This window comes from Cololabis saira, chromosome 7 (genome assembly GCF_033807715.1).
Source record: "Cololabis saira isolate AMF1-May2022 chromosome 7, fColSai1.1, whole genome shotgun sequence".
Taxonomy (NCBI): domain Eukaryota; kingdom Metazoa; phylum Chordata; class Actinopteri; order Beloniformes; family Belonidae; genus Cololabis; species Cololabis saira.
Window position 1 is genome coordinate 15,223,178 of NC_084593.1, and position 19,517 is coordinate 15,242,694.

General features: G+C 39.0%; 1 protein-coding gene across 4 annotated transcripts in view; it reads right to left on the reverse strand.

Annotated features, from left to right (window-relative positions):
* The window catches only part of LOC133446790 (C-terminal-binding protein 1), a 48,959-nt gene that overhangs the window by 26,095 nt on the left and 3,347 nt on the right, over nt 1–19,517 (reverse strand). For 2 of the 4 annotated variants that reach the window (XM_061724872.1, XM_061724875.1), the window contains exon 1: nt 4,414–4,619. The exons of 1 other annotated variant lie outside the window; for it this stretch is intronic. In XM_061724872.1, coding sequence (XP_061580856.1) covers nt 4,414–4,453 — 40 coding nt within the window. In that variant the 5' untranslated portion in view covers nt 4,454–4,619. Of the gene's footprint in view, nt 1–4,145; nt 4,159–4,413; nt 4,620–19,517 lie in introns of those variants that run through there. One more of the 4 variants, XM_061724874.1, reaches the window with a different exon arrangement.

Sequence of the window (19,517 nt, forward strand, 5' to 3'; positions counted from 1 at the left end):
AATCAGCAATATTAAAATAATAAAAGGCTTGCAATATTTCAGTTGATTTGTAATGAATCCAGAATGTATGACATGTTTGCATTACAGAAAATAAAGGACTTTATCACAATATTCAAATTTTCTGAGACAGGCCTGTATTTCATGTTTTTTCTCATCAATATCATTTCTTTATCATACAATAAGTCGTGCATTTCAGGCCTGGAACAAATTCCAAAAAGGTTGGGACTGTCACATTTGTAGTAATTAAGTTGGTATTCTTGCACAGAATACTGTATTTTACGCACTACAAGGCGCGCTTAAAATCGGCAGTGCGCCTTATGTATGAATTTTGTTGTGCTTACTTGAAACAATTTTATGTGGTACACTGCGCTAAAAAAATGCTTGATTATCGGACCATTCCCAGCGGACTCAGGGACGTTGTATTACAGTCGGTCCTTGGTTGGATACGGGTTCCCCCGTCAGACAACGTTAGATAACTAATTATGTCGAGCTGGCAAGCAACCATCATCCAACATCTAGTCCATGTTACCTTACTATAATTAGACGTCAAGCCAACAGGTTTTTAGCGTAATTCTAGCGTAAAAATGTTGGAATACAACGTTGTTCCAACCTCCCACTAACTTCAGGTGTCTGCTATCGCTGGCAACGATGAACCAATCAGAGAACAGGACGTAGTACGACGCTTACCTTCTCCACTTTTTATTTGTGGATTTGTGGAAGACGATTATTTAAAATGTGAGTATTTTTCTGTATTCGTTACAGCTGAATGATATTCATTAATTGAGTTATTGTGAATGAGTTGAATAAAGTTCGACTTGTTTTATCATGCGCCTTAAAACCCAGTGCTGCTTATGTATGATGTAGGTTGATAAATTGAAGATCCTCTGTCCGTCTTTGCTCTCTAAACACTCAGCCTTTGATGGATACTTCTTTTATACCAAATTATGATTATAAAAACCGGTAAAAATCAACAGCTAACATAACGTCATGGTTTATTTTTCTTTCATGTCCTCACTACCACTAAATCATAATATTTCATACCAACTCTTTTTGGAATGTGCTGCAGGCCTAAAAGGAAACTTGAATTATTATGACTTTTTTTATTATTATTATTATGAGCATTTTTTAGCTCAGTACTCTCTAAATTGTCCACATGAATAAACATAATATTCACCAAGCAGGCGTATTTCACACACACAAACCTCTGTGTGTGTCTGTGTGTTTGTGTGTGTGTGTGTGTGTGTGTGTGTGTGAGAAAAAGAAAAAAAGACAAGGCTCTCATTAGCAGATAACGTCAGAGAGGCACTTCAGGTTTGTCAGCTTTTTGTTCCCACTACAAAAGATACCAGCAACAAAACAGACAGGAACATGTTAGTAGTAGTTTGGTCCAAGCAAACAATTCACTGTCAAAATCTGTGGTTGAGGTCACATAGATTCCTCAAAATATAAAAGTAGGAAGCAAATTAAGTGAAGCAATGGTCTGAATGCATAATTCCCATCCCTCTAGTACAAATACTGCATAGGTCTAGCAGCTAATTAATCTTCAAGCAAAGAATGTAGCTCAATAGATCAATAAAGCCAAACAGTGATTCAACAGCACCGCCGCAGAAGTAGAGGAATAAAGAAAGAATGTCTAACACTGCAGACAGGATTTCTCACTGGATTAAAGAACATGCAATTTATATAAAAAGGTCTCCAACAGCTTTTCATTGTGAAATGAAATACTCTAAACTAGCGAGTCTCCGAGGATGAAGTTAATTAAACAACCTCATTAGTAACGTATGGCTTTGTATCCTCAAAACCAAACTGGGGTGAATTTCACCAAGAGGAACCGATTATTGGCAACTGTCAGAAGTCGTAAAAGGTCAACAAAAGCTGGTTTAGACAATACTCGCACTACAGGAAATACTGCATTTAAATACAGGCTGTAACTGGATTATTACAGGATCGCCAGCCCGTTCTATTGGATTAACTGGTTAATATCCAGAAATAAAGTCACAATCACTTTGAAGTTTCAATTGGATTGGAGTCCATTTGAATAAAATGTGGACTCTTAATGGATTATTAGGGGTTTAAAGTGTTTATTACATTTACATTTAGGTGTTCACTTAACGCGGTCCTGGAAAAGAAAAAAAAAAGAAAATTAAATAATTAAAAAAGTAAATTATATGAGGACTTCACATGTCTAAGTCAATATATGTGATGAAAAACCAAGATGCTAATTGAAAATGAATAAATAAAAGCACAAGCTAAGGAAGTGGTCGTTATTGAAATGAAAGACATCTAATAAAGTTGCGGTTTATGTCTTGGAGCTAAGATAACGGATCTGTTTGCTTTGCCAGCGGCTGCAACAGTTTGCAGTTTATAGCTAAACAGTCATACCACCTGCAGGTTTAACCGACTAACTTGACTTGGTTTATGACGTATACTAAAAACAAAACATAAATCTCCTCACTGAAATTAGAACCTGCTCACTAATTGCTGCTTTTAGCTGTTACTCGGGAGGTCTGTTATTTTTCTGTTTTGATGAGCCTGTCTCACTTTTCAGTTTTATTTCCCTTTTTGAGCAGCATTTCCACATACATCTCTTTTTATGTCATACTTTTAAATGGAAGTGGGATATAGTGATTACAGTATTTATAGCGCACTCTAAGTGCTGTAAATTATACCGGCATGGGCTGAGTTTTCATATTTTTATTAACTGCTGCTGTCTCTAGCATTCAGGGATCTGCGCTGACATGTAATAAAACTTAACGGTGTCACCGGGCTTCTCTAAGCTGACAACATGTCACTGCATGAGCAGTTTCCTTCATTTTGTCCTTTGACATTAAAAAGTGTTGACAGCAGAGCTCCCGAGGAGAAAAGCCCGGGGCAATTAAACACAATCAGACTGCTCGCCACCTTTTTGGCTTATAATGTTGTCAAATGTACCAAACAAACTGCTCTTCAAATAGACAATAAAATCCCATTTTAGTATTTTGTTTCACAAATTGGATATTACAATCATTTGGACAGGACACCGGCATCTTTCTATGCTTGCAGGTCTGGGCCTTTATAGTCAGATCAAATGCAATCTAACATTTTTAGATGAAAGGATCTCAGCCTTTCAGAGCATGAATTAGAACTGTAGCAACTATTCAGTCCACAACCAGGAACAACAACCTTATTTGCAGCATCTATTACAGGTGCAAGGATTCACTATGTCCCAAAAAACGAACGCAATCATAAGATAAGAGTCTAAATTATTGACTGGTGTAGATTCATGCACAGACATCCCAAAAGCAAAAAACCATCAAGTGCGTGTGTTTTTTTCCGTGACCTTGGACTATCATACGGTTAGGCTGGATATAGAGAAGCTTTTCCCAAAGAGAGAAGGGAGATGGGGAACGGTCAGAAAGATCAAAAGTGCAACTCCAATCTTTGATGTCATCAAAAGATAGAGCCCGCAGCCTGTTGATGACATCACATTTGAAAATCACAGGTTTCTTTGAAGAGAAACGGCCTGTAAATTCAGGTTTTGCATGACCGCTGATGCTGTAATTCAGGTTTTTGGTGGCTAATCATCATCTATCTTCAACCTCTTTTTTTTCTCCACTTTTTCAAAATCCCCACTTCCACAGCTTTCTTTCTCGTGGCAGCCCTACCTTCATCCCATTTTCTAGAACAGTCTTCTCCATCCAGTATCACAAGGTGCATCTATCACCTGTCTGCAAACATGGCTGGGTGTGTGTGTGAGTGTGTGTTTTTACTTTGGTGCATGTGCCCGCTGAGTTCCCTTTATGTGTGTGTTTGTATGTATATATGTACTGTATATATGTATATATGTATATATATATATATATATATATATATATATATATATATATATATATATATATATATATATATATATATATATATGTATATATATATATATACACACACGTGTGTTTGTGTGTGTGTACTTCAAGGAAACACACACATAAAAGAAGCACAATGAAAGGGAAATATGTGTCATGTCCTTCCTAGCCCTCGAAGGAGAGAGAGATCTATTTCTGTCGCCACAAATGGAGGTGCTCAAGCAGCCTTCAATAGCAGAGATTTTCTATTCTCACACACACATGCACACATACACACACACACACACACACACAGAAAAGGCTAACCTTTCTGGTCTGAGAGGCTGAGCGATATAACAGATAATAGTGTGAGAAAGAACCGAGAGAAGGAGGAGACAGAAAAGGGGAGAGGAAGAGGGAGAAGGGGGAGGGGAGAATAAAGGTAAAATTATGTACACTGAGTTAACAAATATTGCTGCACACACACACACACACACAGACACACACACACACACACACCAGCACACTCACACACACACACAAGCACACTCACACACACAGACATGTACATGAAAGCACAGAGCTAGTTGTTTACCTAGAGGCATGCCTTTGTTGAGGAGATGTGAGCTTCCCATGGTGTGATCCCCAGCCGGCCGGCGCACAACACAAGCCTACAGTCTTCACACAGCAGACATGAACAGGAATCCAGTCAGCATATGGCGGTTGTGGCCAGCTACCTCGCTTCCCTCAGTCCTTCTCCCAGCCCCTTAGTGACAAGCATACACATGTGCTCCCCCTCTTTTCTTTCACTCCCCTCCCTTCACTTGCCTGCTCTCTATCTATCTTACCCCTCCCTCCCTCCCTGCCTCTCTAGCTACTTCCCTCCCCTTCCTTTCTCACTTTCTATTATACAAATTAAATACTGTCTTTCAGTCTCTCACTCCGTCTCTATCATCGACATGAGAACACGCGTACACAGACAGAACATGAACTGCTACTTTTGTGGGAATGGGAGGGCAGAGAGAGTAAGAAATGGCGGGGGAAGAAGACAGAGTATAGAGAGTGTGTGTGTGTGTGTGTGTGTGTGTGTGTGTGTGTGTGTGTGTGTGTGTGTGTGTGTGTGTGTGTGTGTGTGTGTGAGAGAGAGAGCAGGAATGGGGAGGAGCTAAAACTGGCCAAAATTCATCTTTTGTTTCCCGAAAGACGACAGGAAGGTATACAAAAGAGAAGAGTTATGCAATTACGGTACTATAAAAAGTGACTGAAAACTCTAGGTGTTTATGATATCAGGAACAACTGTCACGGTAATAAAATTTAATAGCACTCACGTAGAGCAAGTCACAAACTAAAATTAGTTCCTTTTTTTTTTAACTTTGACAAATTTCAACCCTTTTTTGTTCTTTTTTTTAAGTACACTGTTACACATACTTGAAGATTTCCTTAAGGGTATTCTACTCTAGAAATAAACTAATTTTAATTATTCATTACTGAAAATTCTGTTACGGAGAACACTAAATATGATATGTTTAACTCACACAATAATAATGAACAAGCTGAAAGTTTTTTGTTGAGTAAATGTGCTTTACTTGCACCAGATTTTCAACAAAACTCTTCAGTAACAGTAATCATGACTGAACAACACGATCAAATCTCACATGTTATAATTGTATATGATCCACCTTGTGTGCATTGAAATGTTTTGGTATTCTCAATAGTATTTGGCAATTTGTCATTTTCTGGAAAATTATTGAAAATGTTTACGAGTCTTCCTGCTTTCAGGGGTGCATGCAGAACTGCAATTGAACACTTTCTAGATTTTCTTTTTCTTTTTTGTAATTTTATCAGAGCTAAATCAGGTCCTTTGTCGTTAACTGTTCACACCAAACTTTTTGGGTAGGGAAGTGTCTGTTTTTACACACGAACGGATATGTTCAGTTTCAGTTCTAGTTCTTTGCAGATTGCCTCACCGACCAATAGTTGCATTTTTTTTAAGTTAAAAAGTAGAACTGTTCCTCTTAAGAATAATAAAAAACTGAATATTTTAGAAGACAATAATTACAATACAAGCTCCACGCTAAAAAAAGAAAAGAAAAGAAAGAAAACCAGTTGTGACTCCACCTGTTATTTCCAATTTGGCCGAGCTCCCCCAACATGTCTATAGAATTCTTTATGAAGTGCATCACAGCTCCAGCTTCTGAATGAGTGCCCAGACTGATTGAAAAATCCAATTGTTACACTTGGCAAAGATAGGGAAGGACACAGGGAGATTGGCCACCGAGGTAAAGCTGGGCACATTCATTATCTAATGTCTGCACCTACTTCCACAAAGTTTTGTTGCAGATATACTGTAAAAATAAAGTGATTGTAATTATAATAAGTAACAGCTTTATGGTCTGATATTTTATTTTGATGTGTCCCATGCTGTAAGATGCTATTCAGGATTGTTACTTTAACAATGTTGTTTAGATAAAGAGTCATTATTTCCACTTGAATATCATAATGGGTTATATACCAGGGGTTGTTTTGATGAGCATTGATTTATCTACACATTTGTGCACCCATGGCAGTCTGGGCTCCTAAGTGCTACCAAACATGAAGGATTTCAGCTAAACAAGCTGTCAGGTGGTTAAAATGCAGCCAAAGCTCCACGTATCTCTAGCATGCCATTTACACGATTTAAGTCTGAAAAACTAAAAGGTGCACGGTTCAAACCTGGAACAGAGGTGAGTTGTGGAATTCTGCCTTTCCATGATGGATCAGACCGGTCAATGGATGCATCAAGACACCAGCTCCTATTGACAACATCCAAGAAAAACAGCCTCCTTTGTTCTCCCAAACTTTCTATTTCTTTTGGTGTGATTAGCACCTATCACCGGTGTCTTACGGCTTCTGTCTTTTTCACAGGCCAACTTCATGGTCATAATGATATAAGCTGCCTCCTACCCACACCAAGCCTAACCTAGTTTAACAGCAATGATAGTCACATCACGTCCTTCCAAACTATTAGGAAATGTCACTGACAGCCGGTGGGCAAGTTGTTCAACTCCATAAAGACACAGAGGGTAAGGAGGATGTTGATTCCAACACCACTTAAAATCTGACGCTGGACCTTTGTTGAATGTTTACCACCTCCCCCTTTTACCCTTTTTCAATTGTTTTTTTTTTTTTACTCTGCTGGGCTTTTTTTTCAACTATGTAACAAAATGGAATTCTAAATTTTACATTATTAATGTTTAAAGCAAAAAAATAATTCGCTACCGGATAACATTCAGAAATTATTTATTGGGAGGGAAGGGGGTTATAATTTAAGGGGAAACCTAAACTTAAAATCTTTATTTGTGCGTACAACAAAAAGAGGTTTTTGTGTATCAGTTTGTGGAATCAAACTGTGGAATGATTTGAATTTGGAGTTAAAAGAATGTACAAACAAAACAATTTAAGAAGAAATATAAAGACATAGTTTATTTGAGGTATAAAAATGAAGACTGTGTTTAAAGATCAGCAGAGGTGCGTGTTCTGTTATTTCGTCATGTTGTTTTTGTATGTTTGTATAGATATACGTATTATATTTATATCATAGTTACTGTATATTATATTTATGATAGAGCTTACATTTGGTATTAAACAGGTTATTTTTGTAAAAATTATATATATTTATTTTTACAAATTATTGTATAGTATAAAACATAAATACAGGTATATAATTTATGTTTAGTTGTGGAAAGGGGGTGGGATTAAATAAGTTTATACTTCCTCCCAGTCCTTTTCGAACATGTAACTGAAATAGGTTTTTTTATGTGTTTTTTTTTCTTTATGTGGTGGAATTCCCACCTGTATTTGTTTCTCTTATTTTTTTTCTTTTTTTTTTATATACATGTTCGAAATAAATAAAAACGTACAAAATTATTTACAAAAAGGCATTATACACCATGCTTTTGCTTTTTTTGTCACGGTGAAACCGCACTAAAAGTAGGAATTACAGTTCTGGGCCTGTGCTTATCTAACGGGCCTGTCCTCTCCAGCTGTTAGGTTGGTCCATTGTCCTTAAATACCAAGCAGATAATCGGCTGTCAGGAGCATCGGTGTGGTGTCCGTCTCCCCAGCTCGTTCGCATGCTTGGACCCCACCGACCTTTTTCCGCAGCCGTTTCAACGTGCTGAATCAGCATCTGTTTGGTCTGGAAAAGAGATTACTCTGGTTGTCTTTTCAGAGTAGTAGCTGGATTCTCCAGGAGGTAAATGGACGTGCCGGAGAGAAAAGAGAACACCAACTCCACATGGTCCATGCAATTTCTTCTCCCTTTTCTCTTAATCTCTCCAAAACATCAGCACTTTTGATCAGTACAAGATTAAGGTGTGCTGACTTTGAAGCTGAAGATGGAACGCCATTCTTGTTGAACATAATTTTGGCGATGCTTTGGATCATCATGAGGGTCAACCATCCTGGTCAATGCACCGAAATGGACGACAGAACTGATAACACACAAGCGTGCGATTTTGAGCACAGACACACACTTCTATCTGTTGGTACGCGGGCTGATAGGCAATCAATTTTCCCAGTAATCGCTGATAAATACAAATTTTTACTTTTGCGCTTGAATAATTTATCTCTATTACATTGAAAAAAGGGGGAGGTGGGGGTGAACAAATTTGTGAGTATGATGTGCAGTCCATATATGATATGAAAACATATCCTATTCATCAGAAAACCCTTTCAGTGTTTTAATTTTGACTTATTGAGAATGTGAGATAGCATGATAAATGAATCGTACTTGGTGTTTGACGCTGGTTGCCCGTTTTTTGCTAATATTAACAACATGGTGATGAAAAAAATTGTTCCACTTTAGTTTTGGCAAATGTAAGAATGTAAATGTTTGCAAAACAGCTTTGGTAAGAAGACATGAGAGCTTGCCTACTTTGGGGTAATGGCTACTCTTCATGGTGTTAGCTTTGACTGCAGCATCCACCCATCCCAGACCTCCCTCTCCCCAGCCACCTCTCCAGTTCTACAGGAGGAATACCAAGGAATTCCCAGGCTATGGGTCTGTCTCAGTAGGACATGCCCACAAACCCTCTCCGGGGAGGTGTTGAGGAAGCATCCTAACCAGATGCCTGAACCACCTTAATGGCGCTTTTACACTAGTACCTACTCGGCTCTACTCAACTCAACTCGGCCTGGATTCTTTTCCATAACAATCCAGCAGCTGGAGCAGAAGTAGGAGGTTGGAGTGAAGCTGCTGTGACGTATTTGATTGTGTGATTAAAATGGAGAAGACAACAACACTAAAGATGTAGAACCTGGAGGAGATGATAGATGTGCTGCTGGGTCTGTGGCTTGTGTTCGATACCAAGTTAAAAAATGAGAGTGAGAGAAGCTTCAAGCAGCTTCACACTTTTTATTTTTTTTAGTTTGTCTCAGCGCTGCTGAAAAGTCAGCAGCTATGAAGAGACAGAGCTCCTGGTAGATCTGGTCGTTCCTTATCGCCCGTCTAGATCCCTTTTTAATTCTCTCCTCAGCACCAGGTTTATGAACATCTGCACCTCAGAGTTGGATCATGAAACAGACTTCTGCTGCCGTTGCTGGTGGAGTCCAGCCACGACAACGACCACAAGTCAAAGCAATACATTCATAATCAAAATGCTGCGACGTGATCAGAACCAGACACTGTTCTGGACAAAGATTCGTTCAAATTTTCACACTGAAATGTGAAACCATGGCATGTTTTACATATTCAGTACATGTCATTGAAAAGCCAAGTGTTAATTAACATTTTCATGCCTATAACCCCTTAGATCCATGTGTTGTCTGCGTAGTTACAAGAGTGGTATGAGATGGGATCAGAGTTTTGTCATTTGAAACACAAAAGTGCCTTTTTAAACCCCCACCCCTTAAAATACTAACTCCAACAATGGCCATTGTTCTTAGCATTTGGTGTACCGTAGTAACCTGCCTTTTCATGTCTTTTAATGAGATTGACTCTGCTAAACAAACTAAAGTAAGCCCGGCTCTCTGCCACCATACCTGTGTTGTGAAGCTGCAATGAAGAATATTGAAATGTTTTGCTCTCCAAAATGTTCTGTAGGAAATATGTTTACATTTCCTGCCAAAGAGGTGTGTTATTTCTTGTTTTTTCCTTCCCTTTCCAACTACAGCCTCCTGCCCTGGAGCATGCCCGGGGCTTAGTGCTTCCCAAGACTATTATATTTAGTTAAAAGACATGTGCTAAAGAGTACATCTATCGTTAAACCAAAATTGATTATTGCAGCAGACAGGCAGTTCTCTACCCCTGACTCAGAGCTGTGGAAATAAGAGCGGATGTGTCAGACTAAGTTCGTCACCAACTCTAGCATCCCTCATAATGGCCCTGAGCCAGATGGCTCTGACTCAAAACTCTGCATCGTCAAATGTTTGCGAGGACAGATTAAGTAGCTGAATATAAAACTGCCATGGGCATATTTAGCATCTGCAGTCTGCTATAATGCGGCACCTGACTGTAATGCAGATGGCACACGACTTTACATTACAATGTCACCAGGAGACAATGAGCCCGTACAAGCGTTGAGTAGATAAATGGATCAAATCAATGAATGGATGTGCCATCACTTTCTTCAGTTGAACACAAACAAAATTGAAGTATTTGTGTTTGAATCAAAAGAAGAGCGTTTAAGATTAGGCACACAGGTTCATTTATTACAGCTACAAACCGCTGATGAGGCCCGAAATCTGGGTGTAGTCATGGACTCGAAGCTGAACTTTCAGAGATGCATGAAAACAATTACAAAGTCAGCCTTCTATCACCTGAAGAACTGAAGAAGATTTACGCATGAGTCATTCATAAGACATTGTTAGGAATAATTTATGAATGTCTTTGAATACACTGGTGACAAACACAGCAAATTATTTCATTACTCAACATTGAATCCACTCCAACAGGTTGTTAAAGGAAAAATGTTAAAAAATACTTTGCTCTCATATTAAAAGAGACATTTTTCAGAAATATTTTTATGTCCTTTTATGTCCTTTTGTGCGTATTTTATACATTGGTGTAGGGAGAAAATTGTAAATGTTGTCACTTTACTAAACTCAAGGAGGATTTACAGTATCTTTCAATTGCACTTCATTCCCAATAGGGACATTTGTTTGCTATTTTTCTTTAAAAATAAAGATAAAATATTTGAAACAATTTATTCCATTGTCTTTTGTAGTTTTACCAAAAAAATCAAAATCGAAAATTGGGTTTTCAGAGAAAAAAAATCGGGATTTTATTTTTGTCCAAAATCGCCCAACCCTACATTGGTGACACAAAATGAAGGTGAGAAAAACAAAGTCATATGTATACAGGGTAAACCAAAGAGAAATGTATCAAACAAACATAATTAATGTTAATTTTTTCAATTAAAGATTTGTAACGAATCACTTTACTCTTTTGGTGCTAGTACGTACAGGTCGGGGGGCCCGGCTGGTCTTATGGCCCTTTTCCACTAGTACCTCCTCAGCTCGCCACGCCCCCGTCTTGCGCTTTTCCACTACGGGCCGAGGCGGGTGGAGCCGCGCCAAGCAGATACTTTTTCTGTAACTATTTTGCCGAGGTTCTAACCGGGTTGAGCCGGCACTATATCTGACGTCATCACCCTCCTCGCCAATGATGGGTCGGTGGGCGGGGCCGTCACACGTTTGAATCAGGAAGCGGGAGTCAGCGCGAGAATGACTCGCGGCTCGCAGCGATTTTATTATACAGCGCAAACGTCTGTTTGGAGATCCAACTCTGAGGTGCAGATGTTAATAAACCTGGTGGCTGACGAGATAATTAAAAAAGGGATGTAGACGGGCGATAAGGTACGATCAGATCCACAGGCGCTCTGTTTTACTCTCAGCCGCTCGCAGCTCCAGCTAATTTCTCATCAGCGCCGACACAAACAAAGCGGTTGCGTAATCGGGTACGCCACAGCAGCTTCACCCCAACCTGCCCACTTCTCACCTGGCTGTGGAAAAACAAACGAGGACAAAACGGGTGGAGCCGGGATGAGGCGTGACGAGCCGAGTCGGGCTGAGTAAGTACTAGTGGAAAAGCGCCAGACACAAGTACGGGGGGCTCTAAGGAAAAAAGGTTGGGAACCACTGATCTAAAGCACCTTGAATTGCCTTGTTGCCTGAAATGTGTTGTACAAATAAACTTGCCTTGTCTTGTAAATAGGTTGACCACATTCACAGCAGATGGAGAAGTCAGGACAATGAGACTTTCCCCCCTATGAATCCCTAATCAACAATCACATGAATTTCTTTGTCCAACTTGGGTGAATGTAAATGAGTTCATCAGAATTTGAAAAGTTAACCTCTTTACACCTCCAAGCTCATTCATTCAAACCTGAAACCCGCCATTTGCTGTCCAATGGAACAAGTTAATTCATGCTTTTTATGCAGAACTGTCGTTTAAGAGTCACTTTTTGAATTGCAGTCAGTGGGCGACATTCTCTGAAAACAGGCTATACCCCTTTGAAAATGTGGAGACCAGAAGCAGCTTACATGCTGAATCCTAAAACATATTCTTATCTCAATAGCTGCATTGATAATGGGCGTGAAGTTGGGAGATTTCTAAAAGATAATACACTGCAATTTCTAAAGCTTATAAACCATTTACCGTTTGAAAACACAGTTTTAATATATTGCTGTAATAACTCAACAAACACTGATTAAGGCCACGTTTACACCGGGTATTTACAAAAACGGATATGTCCCCCTCTACGTTTTGAAAAATACCATCATTTACACGAACCTGCATGAATACGCTGTTAAGGTGCTATGAGCAGCCAAACCTGCAGGGGGCAGTGTAACGAGAAGCATAAAGTCATGCTAGCCAAACAAACAGATAACTTCCAGTTACTTCCAAGATGAACGAGAGTCTTTCGTGTGGAGTTACTTTTAAGTGTGACGTTAGAATATAAAACAGGTAAAATACAAGAAAACATTGACGATGGCCAAACAAATTGTAAACACTGGTCCCACACATGACGCTGCACTGCAAAAACTCAAAATCTTACCAGGAATATTTCTTATTTCTAGTTAAAATGTCTAATTTTTAGTCAAAAAATCTCATTACACTTAAAACAAGAGTCATCACCAGATAAATAACTTGTTATTTATATGTTATATATATATATATATATATATATTGTTATATAATTTTCACCTGTTTCAAGTAAATTTTAACTTTTTTCCAGTGATGAGTCTTGTTTTAAGTGTAATGAGATTTTTTTGACTAAAAATGAAACATTTTAACTAGAAATAAGACAAATATTCTTGGTAAGATTTTGAGTTTTTGCAGTGTGGTGACGTTTCTGTGGCATAATGTGACGTTCTGAAGCCTAAATGTCCGTTTCCCTCTGTTTACAAGCAAACGTGAAAACTGAGTTTTTGCAAATCTCCATTTTGGCCGGAGTTTTCAGAAATTATCGTTGACTTTGAGCTTCGTTTTCGTGTAAACGAACGGCCAAAACACATGAAAACGCCACTGTTTTTGCTCCGTGTAAACGGGGCCTAAGTTCTTAATCGAAAATGATCTTCTCCAGGCTTGCAATCACACCACACGTGGATGATAGTATTAAAGAAAATAGAGACTTAAATATAAGAATCCCAGCTGCTTATATTACAAAGAATGTGTGAAGTGTTTTGCTTCAAAGACAAAACTGAAACTGACAACCAGGTATGAATTTGCGGGTATAGACAAATGTATCTTGTCGTCAAGACTGATGGAAACTTCAATGACCTCTTACACAGGGGAAAGTAAAACATTCCCCATGACATAAAAGAATTGTGAAACATATTCATCCCCTCTAAATCAGGACAGAGAAAGGATTTGACACTTAAGGGATGCGGTATCTGAATGGTTCTGGGTCAACAAGGGACTAAGGGGAAAAGAGCGGTGATGAAGAGCTGTGTTTATTTAATTTCACACTTGAGTCTTTCTTGTGTTCAACTAGAGACTTGGTAATCACAAGCTTTATCACTCCGGGTGGATGTTGAGCAGTAACCCCCTGTCCTCTCCTTATCACGGCCTACACTGTCTCCCCTTCTTCTTTATCATCACACACACATGCACTTCTCTTTACCTCTCTCCTCTCAACTAGGGATGGGCGGTATGGACTAAAAAATGTATCACGATAATTTCTGGCATTTATCCCAATAACGATAAAAATGGCGATAAAAAAATACCAATTCAACTCCACCTTTTTAACTATGAATCTATCTCGCTCTCAGATCCGCCATGTTTGTTACACAAAAACCTCATCAACGGGAATTTATCTTTCTTTCTTTCATTCTGGCTCATTTATTTCCTTCCTTCCTTCCTTCCTTCCTTCCTTCCTTCCTTCCTTCCTTCCTTCCTTCCTTCCTTCCTTCCTTCCTTCCTTCCTTCCTTCCTTCCTTCCTTCCTTCCTTCCTTCCTTCCTTCCTTCCTTCCTTCCTTCCTTCCTTCCTTCCTTCCTTCCTTCCTCCTGCTCTCTCCTTCCTTCTTCCCTTCCTCTTTTCCCCCTTCCTCTTTTCCCCCTTCCTTCCTTCCTTCCTTCCTTCCTTCCTCCTGCTCTCTCCTTCCTTCCTTCCTTCCTTCCTTCCTTCCTTCCTTCCTTCCTTCCTTCCTTCCTTCCTTCCTTCCTTCCTTCCTTCCTTCCTTCCTTCCTTCCTTCCTTCCTTTTTCCCTTCCTTCCTTCTTTCCTCCTGCTCTCTCCTTCCTTCTTCCCTTCCTCTTTTCCCCCTTCCTCTTTTCCCCCTTCCTTCCTTCCTTCCTTCCTTCCTTCCTTCCTTCCTTCCTTCCTTCCTTCCTTCCTTCCTTCCTTCCTTCCTTCCTTCCTTCCTTCCTTCCTCCTGCTCTCTCCTTCCTTCCTTCCTTCCTTCCTTCCTTCCTTCCTTCCTTCCTTCCTTCCTTCCTTCCTTCCTTCCTTCCTTCCTTCCTTCCTTCCTTCCTTCCTTCCTTCCTTCCTTCCTTCCTTCCTTCCTTCCTTCCTTCCTTCCTTCCTTCCTTCAGCTTTACACAAAAACATCATCAACAGGAATTTATAGTTTTTATCGCGAGATGACAAATTCTTATTGTGAGGAATTTTTTTGACGGTATATCGTGAACGGTAAAATAACACCCATTCCTACTCTCAACCCCCTCCTTCTTTACCTGTTCTTCTCTTACCATCTTGCTTTATGTCCTCTTTCCATCACAGTTTCTCTCTGAATCTCATTCACGCCCCATAACCCCCCACACACACACACACATGCACACACCCCACCCCCACTCCTTATTCCAGCATCACTTTCGCTCTCTTTTTCCATCTCAGGCTCCCCCATCACACATCTCCACCCACCCTCCCACTTGTTCTCTTCCCTCTGAAGTCACTGCAGCGTGTCTAATGGTTCCGCTCCTCCTCAGCAGATCCACCAGGCCGAGGCCAGACGAGCAGCAGCCCCGACCACAGCCTCCCAAGCGCCGGCCTTATCAAGACTGACAGCCAACTAGACCCAGAGCTATCACCGACACACAAACACACGAGTAATTACAAGGATAGACGCCTGCACGCTACACAGCGACATGAGTACAGCACATGCACCCTCAGACAAGAGGCTGCTTGCAGCACAAATGTATTGTGTTACACATTCAGATGCAGATGCACGTGATGTGAAATAATGCCGCTGCAGCCGGGCATGTCCACACGCACTCACACAAGGATGCACGAGATGGCTAAGTGTCCTCACTTGTTCCACACTCAACCCTGTACAGTGCACTACCCAAAGTGTAACCCTAAACTTAACAATTACCAATCTATGCCTAACTATATCCTCACATCAAATCCCTTTACTAGAACCAAAGAAATGACTTTCTGCTCCAGTGAGGTTAGTGATTTTACCAGCGAACAGCAGACGCAGGCACACACAAGCGCACCGGCGGCAAACTGGATTTATGGGTGCTGTCAGTGAACTGCAGAACAATGTGGCTCCCACTGCAAAGGAGAGAGCAGATAACTGCAGAAGGTGGCAATCTACTCTGCTGTTGTCAGAGCGGCGACCCGCAGGACGAACAAGGAATATAACCATCACAAGCAAAACGGGAGGGATGCAGTGTAGGTGGAACTGAGAGGAAAGATGAAGGGATTGCTGGTGAAAAAATATAGTTAAACAAAAACAAACAAGTAAGAACAACAGAAGAGTCATGAGAGTGAAGGAGGAAAGGGAGAGAGAGTAAGAAGCAAAGGATGCAGAATTATTTATACTGATATTAGACAGATGGAAATTTTGACAAATAACCACATGTGGTTTATGCGTGCCTTCTCTCTACACTTCATTTATCTGTCTTTTCAAACAGAGGTGATTTAGGTGGGAAAAATGCAATTATTTGGCCTAAAATGTAAAATTAAAACAAAGTTAAAAAAAAAAAGAAGAAGAAGAATGATGGCATCGACTGTAAAACAACAGCAGTTCAGCTCTGAAACCTCATAAAACCGAAGGAAAAATTCCTGAATCCTGACGCTTCTGCACTGGACCATTCCTGACTTCTGGTAAAAAAAAATTACGAGCTACTGTTTGAGTAATCTTTGTGATCCTTTTTTTTTTCTTTTCCTACTTTTACTTTTAAATAATTATCTGATTTTTCTCTATAAACATGCAATATTCTGTGAATGGGTAAATAAGAAACATGGCATCAGTCACTTGTAGAAAGGGAACAAGGGTTAAAAGTTTCTACAGAAATGTGTACCTGTTACCATTTAAGCTATCAACCACTTAATTAAAAGAGGGTTGCGATGAGTAGGGCCCCTGCGTCTTGAGCACCTGTGATGAGGTGAACTAACGTTTTGACATCTTCCATCAGCCATTCATACAACTTGTAAATCCAGTTGTAAAGAAAATGCTCTGAAATGTTAATTTCTTAATAAACAGATATTAAAATGTTCAAATGAATGGAAAAAAAGCAACCAATGTTCTCAGTCATCACATAACAAAAACGAAAAAACTAGAAAATTAATTATTTGAAGCAGTGGAACGGGTCTCTCTGAACAAACGTTCTTAAGAAATTCTGTTGAACACTGTCCTCTAAAAAGAAAGTGATACGTTTGTATATTCATAATGTCACAAAAGCAAGTCTTTGTACTTTAAAACACATGCACACTGAGTTGTATCCCCTCCTTATTTGGCTTGGCACAGTTTTGCATCAGGCCTTTATTACAATGCAGAAGCAAGTAGTAAACACAGCCTCCACTGTCACACATGCACACACACACACACACACGCCCAGTTATACAGTTTACAGACAGGAGGTACAAAAATATGAGGCCAAAAATACAAGACAAACCTTGCATCACCTTCTTCTGTGTCCACTGTTGCACTTTTTTGTTTCAAGGCTGAGTGGAGGTGAGGAGGTGTGGTCTGCAACAGATACAAGGCCAACTGTATGTGACTACGGTTGGTGCCAGCCAATCAGCAGAGCCGCACGCTGGACTGTGGCCAGTGGTGACATTCACTGGAGCTGGGGGAGGGAGCTCCGACTAAACTATAACAGGAAAAGAAATGTAGCCGTCACATAGACCAGAGGAGAGGAGAGTCACTGTTGGGAGTTTTCTGGCTGGGGTAGTTTTTCATAAAGATACAAGCTTGCATATAATTGATGTTATTACAGGGGTCTACATATTCTTTTTTTTTTTTTTTTTTACTCATTGATATACTCATTGATACTGCTGCACCTTCAGTTCTTTAATTGTATATGTCAATAAGTGCCACATTTGTTTATTTTTCTGTTTACTATTTTTAAATCTGGGTACAGCGAGCAAAATAACCTGAGTCAAATTCCTTGTTGGACAATGTTCAAACCGGGCCAATAAAGATGATTCTGATTCTGATATAATTTTGTCATTTATTTTGAGGCTTTGGTTTTATTCATGTGGTTATCCTTAAAAAAATCCCAGATTTTAAATTGATGATCATTAGGAAATATGAAAGTAGTTAAGTCGCTCCTTTACCTTGTTATTATATCTTTTTATATCCCTGAAATATCGGGTAACTTTTGTGGCATGATTTTTTATTTTCTTTTACATATGTATGTTGTCCCCTTCTTTTCCCCTTTTTGTGGCTTTATTGTTTTGTGTCATTTTGAAGAATGACTTTTAGCTACTTTAAACAAACATTTCAGCATGATAGTGTGTTATTGTATATGCATATGTATTTCCTTTAATCTTTTTGTTTCTGTTCCCATTTAGAGTGAATTTCTAGCATATGTTATTGTAAAGACTCAAAGTTAGTGAACTGTGAACTCACCTCTGCTTGAATAAATCGAACCAACCTAGAAAAATCAGAAAAATACAGTTGGAGTTTCAGACTGAAAGCGATTTTTTTTGTCTATGATTTCCTAACAGAAATTTGTCATGTGAAATTTGGTGCCTCTGTCTCTGTCACGTTTAAAAAAATGATTTGCAGTTGTTATTAAATGACAAGCAACTGTATCATCTCTCTTATATCCCCATCATTTACAACTCCTTTTCCCAAAAAGGTAGAATGCTATTTCCTCTCATTTACATTCATAATTTTATTGAAAATAGGATGCAAATAACAACAAAACGGTGTACATTTATTGTTTTGGAAAAACATATTGTTTAATGGCTTGAATTACTAATTTGGTCAATTATTATTAAAAAAAAAAAAAAAAAAAAAAAAAAAGAGTATACCAGGGAGGCAATAACTCTGAAATAAAAGTTGGAAAGCTTAGTTGGAAAAAATAAGTTTTAGTTAGTTAGTTTTAGTTAAATTAAAAAATATTGTTTCAATTATCTGCGATGGACTGGCAACCGGGTGTATCCCTGCCTTTGCCTCTCGCCTGTATTTAGCTGGGAAGGGCTCCAGCAAGATAAAGCGGGTATAGAAAATGGATGGATGGAAGGATGGATGTTTCAATTATTTATAAAGATAACTGTTTCATTTATACTACATTTAACAGTTTCTTATCATTTTATATAAATACTTTTTGAAAATCGTGCTCATGGATAAGCCCTGAATACAGGCATTGTGATGTAGAATTGTCAGATTGGTTTGATTAACTGCACGAATCAACACAGATTACTTTGTAATACTGTATTTGATCCGGTCTTTGTACGTTTTGACCCTATAGAAACGTAATTATTGCCATTTTCAGAATGTGATGTACCTGCTGTACTCTACTGCCCTTACTTTTTAACAACTTGTGCTTTTTATTACTTTACCTCTTTCTTATCATTTTATTTCATTTTATTTGTTATTTATGTTTTAATTGTGTCTTGCCGCTTTTAATGTTGATGTAAAGCACTTTCAATTACCTTGTGTTGAATTGTGCTATAGAAATAAACTTGCCTTGACTTGCCTTTAAAGCCTGACATATAAAATGAAACAAAGGAAATCCTTTTTTTAAGTGTTTCTATATATTATATATATTACTATATATTCTATATATTATAATTGAAAATACCCTAAATTTTGTCTTTAATATATTTTTTTCATCACTGATTATTTGTGGTAATTTCATTTAGTTATCATTCATTACGTTTTTTGTTTAGTTTTTGATCTAGGGTTGGAGGCATTGAAAAGTCAAAGCACATCCCAACTATTTGCCGTCCCTGACCCACCAGTCTGGCCCTCGGCAGGAGGGTCCCCCCTGATGAGCCTGGTCCTGCTCAAGGTTTCTTCCCTCCTAAAGGGGAGTTT